Source organism: Callithrix jacchus, chromosome 1, assembly GCF_049354715.1.
Source record: "Callithrix jacchus isolate 240 chromosome 1, calJac240_pri, whole genome shotgun sequence".
Lineage (NCBI taxonomy): Eukaryota > Metazoa > Chordata > Mammalia > Primates > Cebidae > Callithrix > Callithrix jacchus.
In genome coordinates, this window is record NC_133502.1 from 142,141,296 (window position 1) to 142,164,591 (window position 23,296).

Here is a 23,296-nt window from a genome sequence, read left to right on the forward strand (position 1 = left end):
GATATCACAGTCATCTAGTAGCTCAAGCTAAAAACCTAAGCAGTATTATTTAATCCTTATTCTCCTCACTTTCAACATTCAATTACTCCTTAAATGCTATTGATTTTCCCTCCAGAATATCTCATGAATCTATCCACTTCTCTCTACCCGCTCTGTCACTTCCCTAGTCCAGGCTATCAACAGATGAGTATGCCATTCTCTTTACAAGCCTCCCTGACACCTCCTCCCTACGAGTCACCAGTCCTCTCTACCCTACCTACCACCAATGGCCACATTGTTCTCTTTCTAAAATGGAAAATCTGATTCTGTCTTTCCCATCTTAAACGCTCTGATAGTGCTGTATATTACTTAATTTTAAAACATTACTTAAGACCCACAGTCATTAGGTTCTTTCATAATTCTGTAGCCTCTCATTCTAGATATGCTGGAACTATTTTCAGTTTACTGAACATGGCTTAGCATGTATAATTTCCTTTTCCTCGGACAGTTTCTTCTTCCTTTTCTCAGTACGTATGCCTAGCATAATTAACTATCCTCAGTAATTGTTCTGCTGGCTAGTTATGTGTTTTAATGCATTTTGGGGGTAGGGAAGGAAATGTGCTTATTTAAACTGGTGTAATTTCTCTTATGATGGTTCTGAGCTAAAGTGATAAGAATATGGAGCTTGCTTGTCAGAGAACATGGCTTGTTTTTTCATGGGTTAGAGATGGGCCCAGTAGATGGGATCAGATTATTCATTCAATTTATTAATACTATAGATACTTACTAAGAACTTTTATGTATAGGAAACTGCTGTGCAGTGCTGTGGAGTGCTCAAAGATGAGGCAGTGTCCTGCAGAGAAAGGCTTCTTTTGGCTCACAGTTGTGGTGAGATACATCACTGTCACTTGCCTGGAGTGATCTAGGTTGATAGACATATTCTGAGGTTCTATGTGATTATTTTTTTCCATTTTCTTTTAAAAAGAAATGAAGGAATTACCCTCTAGCAGTTGCTATGGCAACTGTTCTATAGAAAAGGTTTTTTTTTTTTTTTTGCCTCTCCTCCCCTCCCCCCATAGTTAAAAAGTTAAATAAATTATTACAATTTAAAAATGGCACACTAAGCCAACATATCCTTTCTGAGAGGTGAGAAGAAGAGACATAGGTGGTTGGAAGAAAGTAAGTGCATATGAAGAAAACTGACTGTCAGGGTATTGCTAAATAAGTAGTTGCGTATTCCCAGGATTGAGGATTAGCTCAAGAAATGAGAACAGCCTGGGTTGGCATCATCTCATGTTCCCAGAATTTTGAGTCTTGCTGTAGACTTTCAAAGGAGTCACACACTCAGAACCAGGTTGAGGGCCTTTTGGACCACACATTGAAGATTCCTTAGCAGACCTTGGAACTGTCAAAGTGTGCAGTTCTAGGAGTTGTGTTTTTTTCTGCTTTTTATTTATTAGAACTCTGTAAGGCAAGCAAAAACCTGGCAACATGACAAAATAATAACAAATGCTAGTTGCTCACCATCTTCCAGGGACTGTGCTAAGCATTTTACATGTTTTTTTCCTGTATGGTCTTTACAATAACCCAATGACACCTATGTTATTATTATTATTATATTACAGATGAGGAAATATCTGTAATAACTTTCTCAAGATCATATAGCTAGTAAATGGCAGAGCTAGAATAACTGAACGTTGACTTTAAAACCCATATTCTTGGCTGGGTGTAGTGGCTCACACCTGTAATCCCAGCACTTTGGGAGGCCGAGGTGGGTGGATCACTGGAGGTCAGGAGTTTGAGGCCATCCTGGCCAACATGGTGAATCCCTGTCTCTACTAAAAATACAAAAATTAGCTGGTTGTGTTAGTGGATGCCTGTAATCCCAGCCACTTGGGAGGCTGAAGCATGAGAATTGCTTGAACCTGGGGATGGAGGTTGCAGTGAGCCGAGATTGCATCACTGCACTCCGGCCTGGGTGACAGAGTGAGTCTGTCTCAAAAAATTTAAAAAACCATGCCTATGTCCTGAATGGTATTGTATGCGGTTTATTCTAGGGGTTTTATGATGTTAGGTCTTATGTTTAAATCTTTAATCCATCTGGAGTTAATTTTTGTATAAGGTGTAAGGAAGCGATCTAGTTTCAGCTTTCTGCATATGGCTAGCCAGTTTTCCCAACACCATTTAATAAATGGGGAATCCTTTCCCCATTGCTTGTTTTTGTCTGGTTTGTCAAAGATCAGATGGTTATAGATGTGTGGTGTTATTTCTGAGGCCTCTGTTCTGTTACATTGGTCTACATATCTGTTTTGGTACCAGTACCATGCTGTTTTGGCTACTGTGGCCTTGTAGTATAGTTTAAAGTCAGGTAGAATGATGCCTCCAGCTTTGGATTTTTTGCTTAGGATTGTCCTGGCTATGCAGGCTCTTTTTTTGGTTACATATGAAATTTAAGGTGGTTTTTTTCAATTCTGTGAAGAAAGTCAATGGTAGCTTGATGGGGATAGTATTGAATCTATACATTACTTTGGGCAGCATGGCCATTTTCACGATATTGATTCTTCCTAACCATGAGCATGGAATGTTCTTACATCTGTTTGTGTCCCCTCTTATTTTCTTGATCAGTGGTTTGTAGTTCTCCTTGAAGAGGTCCTTCACATCCCTTGTTAGTTGTATTCCTAGGTATTTTATTCTCTTTGTAGCAATTGTGAATTGGAGTTACTCATGAGTTGGCTATCTGTTCGTCCATTATTGGTGTATAGGAATGCTTGTGGTTTTTGCACATTGATTTTGTATCTTGAGACTTTGTTGAAGTTGCTTATCAGCTTAAAGAGATTTTGTTTGAGCTGAGAAGACCTAGGCAATACCATTTAGGACACAGGCATGGGCAAAGACTTCATGACTGAAACCCCAAAAGCAATGGCAACAAAAGCCAAGATAGACAAATGAGATCTAATTAAACTAAAGAGCTTCTGCACAGCAAAAGAAAATACCATTCGAGTGAACTGGCAACCAACAGAATGGGAAAAGAATTTTGCAATCTATGCATCTGACAAAGAGCTAATATCCAGAATCTAGAAAGAACTTAACTAATTTACAAGAAAAAACAACCCCATTAAAAAGTGAAAGATGTGAACAGACACTTCTCAAAAGAAGACGTTTATGCAGCCAACAAGCATATGAAGGTCATCATCACTGGTCATTAGAAAATGCAAATCAAAACCATATTGAGATACCATCACATGCCAGTTAGAATGGTGATCATTAAAAAATCAGGAGACAACAGATGCTAGAGAGAATGTGGAGAAATAGGAACACTTTTACACTGTTGGTGGGAGTGTAAATTAGTTCAATCATTGTAGAATACAGTGTGGCAATTCCTCAGGGTTCTAGAACAAGAAATACTATTTGATCCAGCAATCCCATTACTGAGTATATACCCAAAGGATTATAAATCATTCTGTTACAAAGACAAATGCACACGTATGTTTATACAAATGCACATGTATGGCACTGTTCACAATAGCAAAGACTTGGAACCAACCCAAATGCCCATTGATGATAGACTGGATAAAGAAAATGTGGCACATATATGCTGTGGAATACTATGCAGCCATAAAAAGGATGAGTTAATGTCCTTTGCAGGGACATGGATAAAGCCAGAAACCATCATTCTCAGCAAACTGACACAAGAACAGAAAACCAAACACTGCATGTTCTCACTCATAAGTGGGTGTTGAACAGTGAGAACACATGGATACAAGGAGGGGAACATCACACACCAGGGCCTGTCAGGGGATGGGGGCTAGGAGAGGGATAGCATTAAGAGAAATACCTAATGTAGATGATGGAGTAACAGATGCAGCAAACTGCCATGGCATGTGTATACCTGTGTAACAAACTTGCACGCTTTGCACATGTATCCCAGAACTTAAAGTATAATAATAATAATTTAAAAACCCATATTCTTAATTATGAAGCTATTTACTTCTTTTTTCTTGAGATTAAAGGCCTATTTTTAATGATTTCTTAGTCACAGTTAGTTGCCTGCAATTCAATTTGGGCATGGGATACAACTTAAATATAATTAATATTGGATTTTTGATTTTGAAAAATATATGAAAAATTTGAATTTCCTCCTGTCCTTCAAAGCTTCTTTGTTTTAATGGGTTTTATTAAAAATTTATAGGTAATTCAGAAGAAGTGGCCCTCTTTGAGGACCAAATAGGCTAGAGTATTTTATTACATATTGGAAAATCACAGATTAATTTCTTATGAGATTAAACATTGCCATTCTTTGGCCTTTTAACTTTCAGTAGAGAGCAGCAAAATGGAACATCTTTGCTCCCAGACAAGGGAATTACTCCCTTACCCATGGTATCGGGGTTGAACCTCTCATAGATTTATTGTGATAGGCTCAAGTTTGGTGAACACAGAGACAAGGAAGGATTTCTTAGAGACAGAGATCTATTTTTTTTATTTTGACTAAGGAAAGGCATATGTGCTCCTAAATGATGATGCTGTGAGAGAGACCTAGACCAGAAGGGGGCTTAAAACAATATGGAAGAAGTAATTTTTTTGTTGTTGTTGTTTTGTGGGTTTTTTTTTTTTTTTTTTTTTTTTTTTGGTGTTGTTAGTCTCTCTATAGTGAATGACAAAGAGCAAGAATACTTTGTAGATTTGTCTCATGTTTGTAGAAGGCAGAAACTATATGTTATGTAAAGTTAATAGAATACAAGTGGAGTAGGCTCAAGTAAGGTAATGCACATAATAATTGCTGGGATGGGGAAGTAACCTTTGAATTCCTTCAACAATTATCTTCAAAAATTATCTGCTGCTTCTTTGTGGTTTTCTTAGGTCACTGGACCTATTTGGGCTGGGGAGAGCAACAGAGTAAGTAAGAATTGAAATTCCTTATGATTTTCTTGATCTTACCCCAAGTACATACTCCCTCTGAACTGTGAAGCTGGATATTCATGCATACAAGCATATATACTTCCATTTCCCTCTCCTCTCCTTAAATCTCAGGAGACAATGATCTGTGGTGGAATGTTATATCTTTTCAGGCTGGTTTCTTGACGACTTGGTGTGTGTTTATGTGTGTTACAAATTTCAAACCAAAGTCCCAGTCATAATCCTGACAAGATCTCCTAATTTTTATTCTCCAGAGGCAAGTAGTAGCATCAGCCCCCTGGTGTAGGAAACCTCCTCCTTTGGTCCCTTTGACTAAGGACTGCAGTGATCAGAAGGAGAAGGCTCATTCTAGGATGAACTAGAGTTGGGATAATTGGTGTGCATTCTGATTTGGCTGCTTTTCTCGACTAGGAAGATACACAGAACAGACTGCTGCCTCGGGTTTATTGGTCTAGCAAATTGTGAATGCCATTTCAGCCAAAAACCTGCGTTTGTCAAGGAAACAAGAGGCTGAGAACATGGCTTGACTTTTCTTGAAGCCCAACTATGCCACCTTTGTTCTAGAGCTTACAGAGTGCACCCAGTTCTTTGTGGCAAAACATGTAGCCCTAGGCTGACATCACTTGTTTTGTTACTCATCTCACAGGATCTGGTTGAGTTTCAGTAATTAGGTATCTAGTAGGTACTAAGAGGGGCCCAAGTTTGTCCTGTCACTGGAATTTCTAATGAAGTATGTGCTTTCTGTGATTTGAATCCTCAGTATTTCTACCATTAGGGAACTACTTAAAAGCAGCTTGGCCCATTTATGCCTAGTGTTGCATTATTGGAGCGATAAGCATGTGGGAGTTATTTATATCCTACTGCTCAAGGTCATCACTAAGCAGTAGGCGACCTCAGGCATAAGTGACTTAGCTCAGATAAGTTAAGGTTTTGAAGTAGAAAAAATAAGTCATGAAAAAAATGTGAATGAATTTTCTTTCTTTTCTTTGGTTGCTGAAGTTCTATTAATAGGTGTGCTCTGGATTTAAAGACCAATCCAGGACTCAATCCAGGCATACTACATAGTAGAGGGCCTCATTGTTCTGTATTTCACTGGATTTTGTTTGAGTGCCTGCTGTGTGTTTGGAGGCCCATCTTTGTTGGCCCCAGGTTAGATGATCTTCCCAGCCTACTTTTGCGGGTTTTAAATTTTCCATCATTTCCATGTCCTTTTATTTACCTATCAAATGAATTACAAAATGGTTTCTCAAAAACATATGGCCTTTCCCACCACTGGGCCTTTAATCATGCCACTGCTTTTATCCAAATTCTAGAATATATTTCCCGTCTGCCTCCAATCTTCACCTATTAAAAACCCACCAGTTCTTCAAAGCCATCTCCTCCATAAAGTTCTGTACTTAGCCTATCAGGAACTGATATTACTTTTAACTCATAGCACTTGGTTTATGCTATTTTCATGGTACTAACTTCCTTGTATAACAATTCAATATTTGTATCTATACTGTCTCCTGTTAGACTAAGTCTACATTCTGAGTCTTCTGTGTTGTTCATCCTTGCACGTGTAGGTACTCAGTTAATATTTGAATGAGTAGGTATTCCTGGGCCTTTTAATTTTCCATCTTTCAAATAGACTTTACCAGGGGCTTTTCAATTTTCACCCTCAAACTGGCTCTCTCATTCCTTCTTAGGCCGAGCCAACCAAACCGGCACTCAGTTTCTCTCTGTAAAGCCAGGGCTTTTCTTGTCTACCCAACATGGTGCTGTGGGGTAGACTGTGGAGTCCTTAAGATCATCACTCACAAACTAAAAAAACAGTTATTTTTTTCAAATTGAAGTGTTACACATTTTCCTTAATTTCTCTTTTTAGTTTCTAATCAGGCTTGATGGTGCTAGGAGGTTTACTTTTTAGGGAAACTGGAGGTGATTGCCTCTCACTACCTTTTTCTGTTTCTCTCCTTTGTCTCACTTTATTCCTTATTTCTTTCTTATTCCTATTTTCTCTCTCCTGCCCTCTCCTTTTCATATTCTCTTCTATTCTCAACCTCTTCTTTCTATGGATGCTTTGTTTCTTTATATTTGCCCTTTATTTCTTTAGTGTAGAAATGTTGTTAGCCTTTAGGAAAGTTGTAGAGTATTCCTCCCTTTAGCCTAGCCAAAAAAAAAAAAAAGAAAAAGAAAAAGAAAAAAGCATTATTTAGGGGAGTAATAGGTCACATGCAGTGAGAAAGTAAAAGCTGTGGATTTGGGTTGTGGGCTTCTAACTCTTGTTGAGCTGCACTCTCTGTCCTCAAAAGTGATAGGATTGTCTGTTGTGGTTGCCTCTTGGAAATTCAGTCTTGATTCTCTGGGTTATGTGCTAATACTTTTCCTGCCAGAGTTTAGCAGATCTCTGGTTTTGTCTCCTTTGTTGCCTCTGCCCCCTCATCTGTATGCATAAATAGTCCAGCAGTGACTGCTACAGACTTGCTCTTTCTGTGGGTTCAGAAAGTATTAAGTCTGAGTAGCATATGGTTTTGTCTTTGGGTCCTATTTTTCTTGTCTTCATAACAACAGATGCATCAAGGGCTAAAACCAGTGCCTTCAAAGTCTCTTTTTCCTAATTTGTCATCAGAATGCTTTGTAGGCAGAATGATTTGCATCCCTCATGTGGCAGAATGATTTGCATCCCTCATGTTTGCTTTTGTTTTCAAGCTTTACTGCTCCTGCCCTGGTCAGTGGACTACTTGCTCAAATGTCAAATATTACTAAGAATTGTTCCTAACCATTTGAACTTAGTTTTATGTTGATATTTTTCCTCCTGTGGTCCCAACCACTCTCCTCTCCTTTTTTTATGTTCACATGTAACCATAAACTCAAATGAGTAAAGCTCATAAGATCATCTTACCCCTGTCTTCCATCAGTACCCACAAATATTATCGAGAGTCCAATGCTCAGATTTTCTTCCTTACCTATAAAACCCACATTTGTGCTCTCTGTTTCTTTTAGTGGAATTCTTATCTACCAGGTTATCTAACAGAAGCCAAGGGATCATTTCCCTGTTACCTTCCATATGGCCCCATGTTTTACGGTTCTGTCTGGGGTTTTCTTTTTCTCGTTCATTAACTCTTTTCTGTTTCCACTGTATAGATGCAGGTCCTTATCTCCTGCCTGAGCATTTATAAAAGGCTAGTCTTACGGTCTTCAGGAGGCTCCCACTGCCCACATTGCCACAAGATTATCTTTTAAAATTACTAACGAGTTAATTTTCTGCTGAAAGTATCTCCGTTTTGGGATAGTGAACATTCCTTTTCCTCATTGTGAGTCAAATAGGAACTTGGCAAGAAAGGACATGTGGAACTCTGTTAATCATACACATAGGGGTATGGTGTCAGATACAACTTCTCTATAAAATAGGCTACAGAACACTGTTAGGTCGAGCTCCCTTTCCAAACACACTGATGATTTGTAAGTATGGTCTTTTTAGCTAACTTTAAGAAAAAAACTGTAGTCAGTCAGGTGCTGGTCTGAAAAGCAGAAATAATTCTATGAAATTGTAGTCACTGCTGTTAGATAAACTTGGCTGCATTGTCAGCAAGATCCCACTGGCAGTGCATATGTTTTTTCTTCTGTCAGCCCATCCTCTGCATGGGAGTTCTGAGCCTAGGGTATAGCTGCTTGACAGGAATTGTTAGAAAAACCCAACAATGCAGTAATACACGAAGAGTGCTGCTGTTCTCAGCTGCATCTAGAACCTTTGACTTCATTTCCAAGACTTTGGGCTTCCTGATTTCCAGGACCAGAGTCTGATGTTGGACCTGCTTATTTGGTTCAATTCATATGTTTAAAAGTCTGAAAACCACCAAGACAATGTTAAATAAAAGTTTTTTTGCCCCCTGCAAGATATGAAAAAGCTATTTATTTTTTAACCTCTGCTCCCTTCCCCTTTCTTTAATAGCAGAGGACCAGACTATTTATGACATTTAAAAACAGTTTTTAATTATGGTGTTGATAGCTGGAGAAGCAGAATTCCAAAGAATTCTGCAGTGGGAAAATGCAACCTGCAGCTCCTCTAAGAATAAGCACTAAAATTAAGCTAAGTAAACTATCTCCTATGATAAGGAAGAGAGACTTGTGGGTATTAATTTGGACAGTTCTGTTCATGGCTCTGAGGTCACTGGGCTCATGTGCAGCTCAGCTTGCTTTTGTTCTCAAGGTCCAGACTGGTTACTACTAAGTTAGAAGCAGAAAAAATTCTGAAGAACTAAGTAAAGCTGGAGTGCTTTGACTGAATGTGCTTATTCCACAGCTTTTGAAGACCCTGATAGTGCAGTCGATGACCGAGATAGTGACTATCGCAGTGAGACCAGCAACAGCATCCCACCTCCTTACCATACAACTTCTCAGCCCAATGCCTCTGTGCATCAGTTCCCTGTGCAGGTGCGATTGCCACAGCAGCTGCTACTTCAAGGCAGTTCCCGGGACTCTTGTAATGACTCTATGCAAAGTTCTGACCTTGATTATCCGGAGCGGCGGGCTGTCAGGTGGGTATTAGGCACTAAATATTTTCTCTTTCTAATATCCAGGTCTCATGATGCAATTGGCAACAAGAATTTGTGTGCTTTAACTTGAAGAGGTAGCAGAAGTGTAGCAGTATCATGGGCCAAACTGCAGTCCTTTTGTGTAGATTATTAGTCTTTTTTTCTCTTCCACACATTCACGTTTATACATTGCCATAAGGAATACTTCTCTTTATGATCAGTGATTCTCAACTGATCAGGGCAGGCCCATATGGGGTGTATCTGCCCCACTCCCTGACTCAGTGAGTTTGATATACTCTTCACCAAGATTAAAAACAGAAAAATTATGGATTGGATAATCCTTCTTGCCTAAATATTTCCCTGGGAACTTTAGAAGAAAACCAATATTTCTTTGTAGCAGATTAGTATTTTCACTGGAACTTTGTTTTAATTTTATTTCTTAAATATATAAAACATTTATGTGGTTTAAAAAATGTTAAGGTACAATATAGCATAACGAATTTCCCACCCACACTTACCTTCCTCTACTCCATCCTCTTCCTGTTTCTATTTGCCTTCCTGCTGTTGTTTCTTATATATCCTTCCATTGACTCTTGTCATATATTCATGAGTATAAAAGCAAATACATACAGATGTGCTCTCCCCTGCCTCAAGATTAAAAAAATATTTCAGACTTAAAGAAAATTTGGAAGAAATAATTCAGTGAACACCCATATCCATGTTGCCTAGATTTACTGGTTGTGTTAACATTTTACCACATTTACTCTATCTGATTCTCCCTAATATGTATTCATATACACATATATTTTCTCTGAACCACTTAAAAATAAGTTGCAGATATTGTGTTACTTCACCAGAAAGTATTTCAGCATGTTACTCCTAAGAAAATGTACTTTCTCTTATATAACCTCAATATCATGATCACACTCAAGAAGTGTAATGATGCAATGTTATTATCTAATGTTTAGACCATATTTAAATTTCTCCAGTTATCTCCATAATGTTCTGTATGTATATTTGTTTATTTCTGGTCCAGGATCCAATCCAGAACTGTGGTGCATTGCATTTGGTTTTCATGTTTCCTTAGCCTCCTTTAATTTAGCAAAATTTCATTACCTTCTTTTTTTTTTGGTCTTTTAAGACTTTTTTTTTTTTTTTGAGACAGAGTCTCACTCTATCTCCCAGGCTGGAGTGCAGTGGGATGATCTCAGCTCACTACAACCTTCACCTCCTTGGTTCAAGTGATTCTTGTGCCTCAGTCTCCCAAGTAGCTGCGACTACTCGGTGGAGTACAGATGCACACCACCCTGCTCAGCTCATTTTGGTATTTTTAGTAGAGATGGGGTTTTACCATGTTGGCCATGCTGCTCTCGATCTCCTGACCTCAAACGATCTGCCTGCCTCTGCTTCCCAAAGTGCTGGAATTACAGGTGTGAGATGCCATGCCTAGCCTAAGACATATTTTTTTTTTTTTTAAAAGAATCCAGGCCAGTTGTTTTGAGAATGCCCCTTAGTTTGCTTTTGTCTGATTGTTTCTTCATGTTTAGAATCAGGTTAAACATTTTTGGCAGAAATGCTACATAAGATAATATTTCCTTCACCCACATTCAGGAAGCACATATTTTGTCTTATTATTGGTGATGTTTAGTTTGATCTCATGGTTAAGAAATTTTGTGTATGCCTTATTTCTTCAGTGTAAAGTTACCTCTTCTCCTTTGTAATTAATACATGGAGTGATATCTGAGACTGTATCAATACCCTGTTTCCCCAATAGTCTTTTATTCAACGATCTTAGCATTCATTGATTCTTGCCTGAATCAATTATTTTATTGATTGGAGTTTAGTTTTCAAAAAATAATTCTAATTTAGCTCATCCTTTTAGTTTCTAAAACTCACCAGACCAGCTAGGTGCAGTGGCTGATGCCTGTAATTCCAGCACTTTGGGAGGCCAAGGCAGGAGGATCACTTGAGTCCAGGAGCTTGAGACCAGCCTGAGAAATATAGTAAAACCTCATCTCTGCAAAAAATAAACAGCATTAGCTGGAAGTGATGGCACATGCCTATAGTCCTAGCTACTTGAAAGGCTGATTTGGGAGGGATCACTTGAGCCCGGGAAGTCGAAGCCATAGTAATCTAACTGAAAGAAAGGTCAGCTATCTTCAGTATTCATTGTTTTAAGCTGGACATGTAGCTTCTGCTGCTATAATCGGTATAGGGAAAGATTTTCTTTTTACTGTGATCCTCAATGCATATAGCCTTTGCATTTTACAAACAACAAATTATAATGCCTTAGGCTGGGCATGGTGGCTCACACCTGTAATCCCAGTACTTTGAGAGGCTGAGGTGGGTGGATCACCTGAGATCAGGAGTTTGAGACCAGCCTAGCCAGCATGGCGAAACTCCGTCTCTACGAAAAATACAAAAATTAGCTGGGCCTGGTGGCGGGTGCCTGTAGTCCCAGCTACTCAGGAGGCTGAGGCAGAAGAATCGCTTGAACCCAGGAGGTGGAGGTTGCAGTGAGCTTCTCACGCCATTGTACTCCAGCCTGGGCAAAAAGACCAAAACTCCATCTCAAAAAAAAAAATTATAATGCCTCAAATAATTTGCTCTTTTTTGTAGTATAACAAAGTGTGACTTCTGCTGATAGTAAAATATTGTTTTATATGTATTTTTCTTATTAAAAGAAATATGTTTGACCATATTCTTGGCTATACAGCCTCAAATATAACTTTCAGAAAGTTAACAGCTTGGCTTCCTTTTAGACTAAAAATTTATCAGTTTCTTGAAATTCCTTGATGTATTTTCACGGTATACTTTAATATTGCAAATACATTCTAGATATTGGTGCATGTTTAATTTTTTGTGTATGTCTTAGAAAATAAAAGAATTCTAAAAAGCTCACCAGAAAAATGGTTATAAGTCGAAGCATTTAAAAATTGATATTATAGCTATTCTTTTTCTGATATGGAAAAAGCTATTTGATGACATTGATATAATATTTAAGAACATGTGGATTTCCTTTTTATGTGTTTTTAATCTGAATGCCTTTTGTTGTTACATTGACAATTTTATTGTTCTAATGTTCTCATTGAACATGTATTAAGTCTTATAACTTCTTTCTTCCTTTCCCTGTCTCTTCCTTTTTCTTTGCTTTATTGCTCCTTAATTTTGCCCTTCACATCAGACAAGGCTCACAGGCTAAAAGTGAAAAAATTATGATTATTTCAGCTTTCTCTGATGTTGACTATGAAGAGCAAGAAGATATACATAAGGAGATAAAGGGGAAAATATCACAAGGGTTTCTAGAAAATAATAACATAAACTTGAAGGAAGCAGAGGTAAAAGAAATTAGAACCCTTTCAAAAGCTGGTAAATACTATAGCCAACATAAACAACCAAAGTATAAGAACAGGAGAAAGATACCGCCTCAGAGCCAACAAACAGAATTCTCTACTGAGCTTAAGTTTGAAACATCTGTTTTCTCCAGGTATCCTCAGAAATATGATACACTAGATAGAAGAAGAAAAAAGAAACCCTTATATAGTCATTTTGAAGATAGTGAAAGAAGGCAGTGTGGTGAGAGATCTGAAACTAAGACTAACTACAAAAGCACATATTCTAGTACTGAAAATTGTAACTTTTGCCATATTGAAAAGAAGAAACAAAATATGGAGTACCCAGTTTTGTACCCCTACAGAAATGGATTTGTGGTTAAGAGAGGAATGCAGCACATTAAGTTGGAAAGTCATGATCTATCCAGTTGTTTAAGGCACTGTGAAAAGTCATCTGGCTCAAATCAGCATGTCACTAATTTTACTTCATTAGATATTCTTGAAGATTCTACTAGCAGTACTTCTGATGAACTTCTGAGTTCCCCTATTTCTGATAAGCAGGAAGATTTACAGTCACCAACATGGCATCCATCCAATGTCTACCATATTGGAGATTTTCCTGAAGAATATTATGTAGCAAATTCAGCATTGCCATTACAAAGGATGAATTGTGATGCAAAAACACTTGGAGATATGTCTGGGTGCTCCATGGAAGAGATAACCCCTTCCTCTATTGAGGAGCCCAAGGAGGACCATATTGATACGATAGATGAACTTCAGTGTTTGGTAGAAACTGTGTCAGAATATTTAGCAGAGAAGGAAGAGGAGATTAATAGATTTGGTTCACTTTCAAAAACTAAAAAATCACAGAAACAAAACAGTACTGTTGATACAGAACAGAGAACACCTGGGGATCAAATACTACCTTTAACTGTTGTCAAGAATGACAAGGACATGGCCATCTCTTTCCCTGAGTTGACTGGAGTAAAATGTGCTGTTGGTTCTTTGTTTTGTTCACTCACGGAAAAAGTGGGTTCAGGCACAAAGCATCTAACAAACTCTGTGGAAAAGCTGGTTTCCTTAGTTCCAGAGAAAACAGAAACCCTTAATGAAATAGAGACGATTAATTCGGGGTCTAAACAGAGAGCCATGGCAGTATTGGAGAAGGATCTTTCCATGCAGTCTCCGTTATCCTCTCAAACAGATGATAATGTGACTATAGACAGACATGGAAAAACCTCTGAAAATGAGCACATGGGCAACAAAACTGGGAGTTTAAGCTTTCAGAATGCAACAGAAACCACTGCAAAGGACTCGGCTCCACAGAGTCAGAGTTCAGTTATAAAGTCGGTTTTCAGCAGGTTAAATCCATTGAAGATCTTTTCAGAAAAGGAGGAAACAAAAAAAGATGATGACCAGAATAAGCCACCAAGAAAAGAAAGCTTTGTTGAGTGTGGTTTGGAGTTAAATAAAAGGGAAGGCACTCTTGACAATCACAGTAGTAGCATCATTGCTTTAAATAGGAGTGATGAGGAAACTACAGGCTCATTCCAGATGCCCACAAGTGAGAATTTGTTGTCCTCCCAAGTAACCAGTGAACCTTCAAACTTAGCTAGTTCTGCAAGTAAAAATGAAGATGTTGAGAGTCTAATGGAAGGAAAACCCTGTATAGATCTGTCACTGTCACCAGACCAACAAAAAGTATGTGCCAAAGATAGTCCAGGACATCCTTGTATAGCTGGCAGTAGAACTTCAAATAAAGAAGTATCTTCAAAGCCATTAGAGGAGAACGAAGTTACTGGTAACGATGATTTCCTTGAGCCACTCAGAAAATCATTTAGCCAGTTTTTGCTCACTTCCCCTGAGACCTATTCAAAGGAAACTTTGTTAGAATCTGTGAAAATTGACCAGGTGGAGGAAGATGGATTGGAAAGGGGACTTAAGAAAGATGGATGTTCCTTTCCCTTTAGTGGAAAACTAAATCTTCCATTTTTTAGAGGTCTTGGTCATACTGAAAAGCAACAGGAGTTAAAAGAGAAAAGAAGTGTTTTTCCCTTGTTTAAATTTTCTTTCACTGACAGCAAGATTACTATTAATGACCAGAGTTTACATGGCTCAGCAGTAACCACTGATGAGGAGAGCAAAAAGAATTGCCATGAAGATACCAAACATAGTTCAGTAAAATCTAGTTCTGTTCTAAATATTCATAGTGATCTAGGGAAATTTGACAGTACAGAGGAATTTCAAAAGAATGACCAAATCAATTGTCCTGAAGATGCCAAACTTAGTTCAATAAACTCTAGTTCAGTTCCAAATGTTAATAATGATCTAGAGAAGTTTGACAGTACAAAGGAATCTAATAAGAATGAACAAGTAAATTGTCCTGAAGATGCCAAACTTAGTTCAATAAAATCTAGTTCAGTTCCAAATATTCATAATAATGTAGGGAAATTTGACAATACAGAGGAATTTAATCAGAATGACCAAATAAATAGTCCTGAAGATGCCAAACTTAATATAATACAGTCTGACTCAGGTACAAATATTGATAATGTTCTGGGGAAATTTGGGAGTATAGAGGAATTAAACCCAAGTGACCACACAGCAGGAGAGAATGTTGAAAGAGATGACTTAGCCATTTCTAGAGTTGTGCCCAAAGAACATATAACTTCAGATCCTTTAGGAGACGGCAAGACTTTTATACAAGCAACATTTTCAGTAGCATCAGAGTCTTCATTACAGTCTATTGCTACCACTTCCAAATCTACTTTGGTTAATGAAATTAATGAAGATAAGGTTATAGATAAGACTTGCAAGAAAAAGCCCCAAGGAAGCTTCCTTTCTGGCCTGTTTAACAAGTTTTCTTCTGAAAATTTGTCTAGTCAACAAGAATTAAATTTGAGAAATGATGACTCCCATCGTGAGAATAATACCCCAGGTTTAATCTCTGGAATATTTAACCTGCTATCAAATAGCAGTGTGACTGATGATAAACCAGAGGAAGCAAAGTTTGTGTCTTTAGGCAACACAAAGAGTTTGGATGGAGATAAGCATTTATCCTTGGATGAGGTTCTTGCTACTTCACGTGTGACCTCTGAGAACCCAAAGAACCATGTTGAAAAACGTGAAATTTCTAGCTCTATAAAAGCCTCCTTATTACCTAAAGAAAACATACCATTATCTGATGCTGGGATTGATAATCACCATTGCCCTCCTACATGGAAAAATCAGCAAAGTGAAAAGCCTTGCCCCTCCTCTGAGAACATTGTACTTCACTGTGCTCCAAGTGCTCAACTGGGTTTTTTGGAGAAATCTATGGCTAAGAGGCCAAGGCCAAACCATGTTCTTGAGACAAAACTACATGAACATTCAAACAAGTTAGACTCACCTGTACTAAATACTAACATTTTCAATAAATCAAACAACTATCAGGCATTTGAAGAGATGAACAATCCCTTCTGTTTTGAATGGGACTCTGACATAAAAGATTTGTCTAAAAATTCCGGAAAAATTCAGCCAGTTTATTATATGTTAAATCAAAATAGATTTCCATCAGCCAATGCTTTCTTGTGGCTTAACTCAGAAAACTCAGTGATTAATTTTTGCCAAAAAGATCAAAATGCAAATATGTTAGAGTGGAGAACAAATCCAAACAGTGTCATTTGGTGTGACTTACCATATGAATCATTCAATCAGTTAGCATTTAATGAAGATTACTTATTAAGAGGTGATGTGTGGGCAGCTAACTCATTATATGGAAACTCTGGTCCTTTTCCAATTAATGAGGCTAAGAATTCACTGGAAGAATTACCCATTGACTTAAGTTATTCATCAGATCATGAAAAGACTACATGCCCCATAGTTGACCAAGAATCATTAAGAATTGATGAAAACTTTGTTTTTTCAAGTTTTGGTTGTGAGTACCAGGAATGGTTGTCATGTCTTGAACATGGAGTGTGGTGGCCATCAGAGGATGGGGATTATGGATATTATATGTTTCATGATGGTCAATATATCTATTCTCTTCTCACTGATTCTACTGGGCAGTATGCATATTTATTTATACCTGATTATTCTGATCAAGAGTATTTGGATTGTGATTTACAGACAAATGATCTATCAAATATTATGTTAGATGACAGCATTATTTCTGCCTGTAACTTTAAAGTACTTGATAAGGAAGATGAAATATTGTGGTATGTTGAAGAGGAACCAATTGATGACCCTCTTGATTTATCTTTAGCTTTGCCGAGAAGCAAGGAACCATTGTATCTAAATTTAGAAAGCCTTTCACAAGTACTTGAAGAGTCAAGTTATGACCAAAGTGATCAGCCACTAGATTTTTCAGGCTATAATCATCAAAAGTTTAAAAGAGATTTTAGATCTTTCGAAGAAAGGCCATGTGGTTCTGAAGACCTTGAATGTACATTGGATCTCAGAAATGAGCCTCAAACCATTAGTGATCATGTCTTAAACAGAGATCAAATTATAGACAGAGATAAGAACCAGCCTCTAGCTAAAGATTCATCAGTTCACCTTTCCAGTTTCCATTGGCTTCAGTCTTCTATTGAAGAGGTTGCCACTTTGGTTCATCCTGAAAATATAACTAAAGGCTTAAAACAAGCAGAAGAGACATCATTAGTGAGCAAAGTGACTTCAGTATTTTCTGTTTTGGGTGCCTCAATTGGGAGTACTTTGAATTTTGATCAGAGTGAATCCTTAGAGTCTTTGGTCATGCAGAAAGTGGACACTCAGACCTTTGAGACCTCTGGGCAGTCAAATTTACCAGAGCTCACAAATGATGGTTTTCAGTCATTAATCTTAAGTAAGCAATTAGATGGCAACTCCCCAAATGAGGAAAAAAGTCTTCTCAAGGATTCAGAAAGACAGATAGTATCCCATGTTCAACATTCAGAATTAACTAAAAATGCAAGGCAAGAATTCCCTTTAAATAAAAACATGCATGTGAAAAAGCAAAGTTTGTTAAAATCTGGCTTCCAGGTAAGCCAAACAACTCCTCAGGCTAAATCAGGTGTAAAAAATGACAAAATTATAACAGCAGACTCTATTTCAGCTTCTCCTGTACCTCAGCATAGTAGGGATGAGCATGAGAGTTGTGAGCTTCCCCAGGACCAGTTGTCCAAAGAGTCTGAGAAAACATTTTTTAAAAGTGCATTGAAACTCTTCAGTCGAGAAGAATCTTCAGGAAGTATGACAGCAAATGAAAAACAGTCATCTGGATTTTTGAATCTTTTTAAAACTCAGGTGAACAAAGAAAGATCACCAAACTTAGAAAAGACTGGTGATATAAATGTCAAGATATCACCTCAGGAAAAGAAAGAATCTTCTGGTGTTTCAAATTTTTTGGGTACCCTTGGGGATTTCTTTAAAGCCAATGTTTCTCCTATACAGACAACTGAAAATATGTCTGTTTCTGCGATGACTAATAAGGATGAGGTCAGGTCAAGTCCTACTCCTATAGAGCTAGCTTGCCAGGGTGCTGAGAACTTTCCCGCTGTACCAATTTCCTCCAAAGGGAAGGCTAGAGTTAGAAGACTGAACAAACAGACTACTATTGATGACAGTGGGTTAAAGGAACCATCAACTGGAGGGATCCAGGGTAATGATTTGACTGAAAAAGAGGTACCATTCAGAGACCACCTAATCCAGAAGTCACCTAATTCATCTTTCTCAACAAGTAGTCTCAAAGAGTGTTCCAGAGATTCTTCAGTAGAAACTAGTGGTGTGACTACAGTGACAGAAGTTTCAAAAAATAATGAAATATCATTTGATACCCTGAGCAAAATAAATTCAAATGAACAAGATAATTTTTCTGACAAAGACTGGAGCTTTTCAATGGCTACAACATCTTCATCCCAACCAGAGTTACCAACCAAAAAGAGTTTATTTTCTTTTTTGACTGGATCTGAAAAATCTGAGAATAAAGCCTCTGCTACTCTACCAAGAGCCAAATCTCAAGCAGAAGGGCTATTCACACTTCCTTCCTTTTTCTCCACTACTAGCTCAAGCATTAAGAAAGATGCCTGTCGAAGTAGCTCTACTTTTAGTTTCTTCAGCTTGTCCTTTTTAGATCAAAATAAGGAGACCTCTGGGGAAAAACAAAGCATTTCAACTGCTGTTCCAGTGACCTCCCAGCCCTGTAAAAAGACAAATGTTTTTGTAGACAGTGGTAGCACAATGACCAAAGAAAGTTCCAGTGGTCATAGAGATAGCATAGCCCAAGAAGTAGTTCATGAACAGCAAATGGCACCTTGTATTTCCATTAACAACACCACTGAGGTTACCTCCCTTGCAGATGAGCTCAATGTAGAGGACTGTCAGGAAAAACTGAGTTCCAGTAATGGACCAGGGACATCAGCAGATTTCCAGATGAATCAGCTGCAAAAAGACATTATTTCTCCTTTACCAGAATTTCAGGCACAGGCTGAAACATTCCTCATTGGCCCAGGGACCCTTGGGATAGCTCCCCATGAGGAAGAGGTTCTCAACCAGAAAGACTTCCCCAGTGACTCACTGTCCAACTGTTTTTCACATGCTACACAGTTAATTGAAAAGTTCAATGATTTAGACACTTGTACTAACCACCACCAAGATAAGAAATTTACTACTGACCCAATGAACTTGCCATTAGAAAAGTCTCCCAATGAGGTCTTACCACAGATCCTGGACCCAGCCTCTTCTTCTCCAGAGCCAGGGTGTGCAGGGAACCTCCAGAAACGAGATGCAGATAAAGAGGAAGACAAATCCACGTTAGGCTCTTCAGTAGACATGCTTTCAGGGTTTGTGACCAAAGTGAAATCTTTCTCTGGGAGCTTAATTGAACCTCCCAAAACATTCTCTGGACTTTTCTCTTCTCCCAAGACTACAAAGAAAAACCCCTTTTTCTCTCTTTCTTCTGAAGTATCATCTCAGCCCCTCAAAGGTGAATTATTTGGAATTTTCAGAAGTCCCAAGCCAGAGCCATACAAACAAGAATCATCTCTCCCAGCTACTTCATGGCTTCAAAATGATTATTCCAAAGGTACTGTAGGATCATTACCTCCAGAAAGGAGAGAAGCTGCCTATACAGTACCCAATTCAGAATCTACTCTCAGTGACTGTAGAATGACTGTGGTTAGTGCAAAGCCCGAATCAGATATCTTGACAGATGATCCTAAACTAACAACCAAAATGGAAGACAATAATACTCCTGAAAATATTCTGGAACCTCAACGTTCTGAAACAATTAACACATCTTCTTTCTCAGGTGATGATACTGGGCAAGGAGTATTGTCTCTGAGTGATGAAGGAGACATGGGGATATTGCAAGCTACAGACACAGAGGCATCGTTAGAAGCAGACAACATTGCGTTGCCAACACAGTTGCATCCAGATCCTACCTGCATTGCCGAAGAACTTCCTCCTCCAGTTCAACCACCTCTGCCTCTTGATCCAGAGCCAGCTATTCAGACTGCCTCCACAAACCAAGACTTGTTGGAGCTGCATCCAGCCAGTTCACTAGAAACTGACACTGCAGTATTCAGTGATGCAAGTGTGAGCCAGATCACTACACTGGAAACCGAAGGGCACTTTTCTGATCCTCCATTGGAGGACTCTGTGCTTCCGGCCAAAGAAAGTTGTGAGATAATACATGCTCAGAAAGATCCATCTGCAGGCCCCCAAGAAACAGAGCAGTCAAGACCACATTTTGAGATCCCAAATGTCACCAGTTGGCCAAAGCTTTGTTTCCCATCCTCTACTACTAACCAGGGGAAACCACTGAGCTCTTTCTTTTCCTCACCTCTCCCCTCTGGCAACAGAGCAGCAGAGACTGGTTTAATGTCCAGTTTTAAGAAGTTGTCAACTCTATTTGAGGGAATTGGTGAGGGGAAAGGGAGTGCACTAGCAAGTGATTCAAAACTAGGGTTTGGAAAGAAGGTGGATCTTTCATTTCCATGGCCAAAAGAGAACAAAGAGGACCCTGAACAAATCCCTACAGAATCCTCCCCTACAGTTTTAGTTACTAGCAGTGTTCAGGACCTTCACTCCAGTGAGGCTAACAAAGCTTTGGAGTCTTCTCAAATATCTGGGGCCAGTGCTCAGCCAGCTGAAGTCTACACTCAGCCCTTTGAGACCTCTGAACAGCTGGTGGCCAGCCCAGATGTCAGTGCTCAGGGGATTTCAGGGCCTGGAGAAGGGGGAAACCAGCAGGAAATCTCAGCATCTGGAGAAAACTGTGATACCAAAGGCCACCTCTCTAGCCCCACATGTCCTTCAGGGGAACATGAGAACAAGCCCTCTACTGTCTCTGAGATACTTCATCAGCCAGAAAAACAAGAAGAGGAAGCAGTGTCTGCTAGTACTGACTGTGTTTTGAATGTGCAGCAGCCGGTCACTCCAAATGACATCAAGGAGCCAACGACCAACAAAAGGCCTGTTCTTAACTCAAGCATCATAAATGGCTTTAAGGAATTGACCATTTATGATGCAAGTGACTTAGATTAATTAAGTAGATTAATCATAGTTTGTTTTTTATCCTTCTGTGTCTTTACTAGTACCTGAGCTTCATGTTAATTAGGGGTTAAGTAACAAGAACTTAATGTGTGGGTATTTTCATCCTCCTCTCTATGCCAAATGTAATTCATTTATTGGAACAAGGAGCTTCCTGCTTAAAGCAAAGGCTGGGCCCTGAGATTTACTCAGTCTGGTTTGCTCTGCCTTGTATAATGTGAAATGGAGAAGGGAGGACAGGAAGAGGCACCAAGTAGTTGGTGGTATATATTAACTACAACTACATGATAGGCTAGGATCCTGGCTTGGGCCTTAGGCACTTATATCTTGTAGGAGTTGGGGATAGACCTATTTTGTTTTGTTTCTTCAAGTCTTCTAAGATGCTTTTTCCAGTGGCAATGAGTATATTAAGTAAAATACAAACTGCAAAGGATGTCTTGGGATAGTCTGTATCCCCATATCCTGTTCCATACAAATTTGCATAGCTTCTTCCAGGGTATCAGTCTCTGCCTTTTACTACCCTGAAGGCTGATGTCTGATAAATCATCAGCATTGAGTAAAATCTCACAGGAACTCAGAGCTATCCTTTGCTGTAGTTCTTCAGTCTGGAGCAGTGTGCAAGATCCATCAGCAGAGGGTACTATTATTTCCCCTAAGAAGCAGTACCGTACAGTACAGATTAAGAACACTACCTTAACCTCTGGCCCAAACTTGTTCAAAGGGATTGGTCAGGGTCAGTGTGTGTGAGTATACTGATGTACAGGTATACATATATACATGTATATGTGTGTTGAACTACTCAGAACAGTGACCTGATACCTATTCTGATAGAGGATCAGAAATCAGCCTGAGAATACCACGTAATTAGGAGGAACTTTAGGGAAAATTCCACTGGAAAATAACAGTGATTTCTCTTCTTTGACCCAACATAAGCCTTTTAGTTAAAGGCTTGACTCTGTGGTAAGAAATTTCTTCAAAAGAACTGAAGCCTTTAGATGATAGGGTCATAAGACTCAAGGAAGTAACACCCTTCTTGCCACTGTCACTGTTACTTTCTCTGCTGTAACTGCTTTCTCTCATAACTTTCTAGACATGGGAATACAGGTGATTGAAAAAATATTGGCTTATCAGTTGTCAGGTACAGAGATGCAAGAATACAGCTCTGACCCAGATCCTGTGGTCGGACTTTGTCCACTCTATCCAAAACTGAGCCTTGCTCTGAAAGAAGCTCAGTTATAGATATTCAGATTTTTTTTTTTTTTTTTTTGAGATGGAGTTTTGCTCTTGTTACCCAGGCTGGAGTGCAATGGTGCGATCTCGGCTCACCGCAACCTCCGCCTCCTGGGTTCAGGCAATTCTCCTGCCTCAGCCTCCTGAGTAGCTGGGATTACAGGTACATACCACCATGCCCAGCTAATTTTTTGTATTTTTAGTGGTGACGGGGTTTCACCATGTTGACCAGAATGGTCTCGATCTCTTGACCTTGTGATCCACCTGCCTCGGCCTCCCAAAGTGCTGGGATTATAGGTGTGAGCCACCGCGCCCGGCCCAGATATTCATTTTATATCTTATATTCATCATGTCCTATGCTGCCAGGGATATCATTGTAGCATTTATATCAATGAGACCTTTTTTGTGTGTGTGGAATCTCTTGGTCGTGGCCTCCATCTTCCCATGGGTTTTATTAATTCATCTTGCAGATGAGGAAACTGAGATGATAACTGAAGGAATATGTCCGTTCTCCTTTGCTCATCCTAAGATGCAGGCATATAAATTTACAACTGTAGAGGAAGAAATGGTGACCTCAATGTAATAAGTAATAGTAAAAGAGAGTAGAGTTCATTCATTCCATTTTACTATGTGGAAATTTAAAAAATTTAATCATAGCCACTGGACAAGCTTCATTAGAAGACTGTAAAGAATTTTAGGAACAAGTAACAGGCCATTTTAATGATTTTTAATCCTACTCATAAATAGCCCATTAAGATAAAATATCCTTCAAAGTCAAGTGCAGGGCTGAGGTTAAATGCTGTTGGAGAACCC

At 38.8% G+C, this 23,296-nt stretch overlaps 1 protein-coding gene across 29 annotated transcripts in view; it reads left to right on the forward strand.

Moving 5' to 3' along the window:
• Window positions 1-23,296, forward strand: part of UNC13B (unc-13 homolog B) — a 230,410-nt gene that overhangs the window by 111,567 nt on the left and 95,547 nt on the right. For 13 of the 29 annotated variants that reach the window (XM_078371324.1, XM_078371327.1, XM_078371323.1 and 10 more), the window contains 3 exons: window positions 4,837-4,872; window positions 9,179-9,413; window positions 12,595-21,174. In XM_078371324.1, coding sequence (XP_078227450.1) covers window positions 4,837-4,872; window positions 9,179-9,413; window positions 12,595-21,174 — 8,851 coding nt within the window. The remainder of the gene's footprint in view (window positions 1-4,836; window positions 4,873-9,178; window positions 9,414-12,594; window positions 21,175-23,296) is intronic. The other 16 variants (XM_078371391.1, XM_078371379.1, XM_078371384.1 and 13 more) reach the window with 3 other exon arrangements.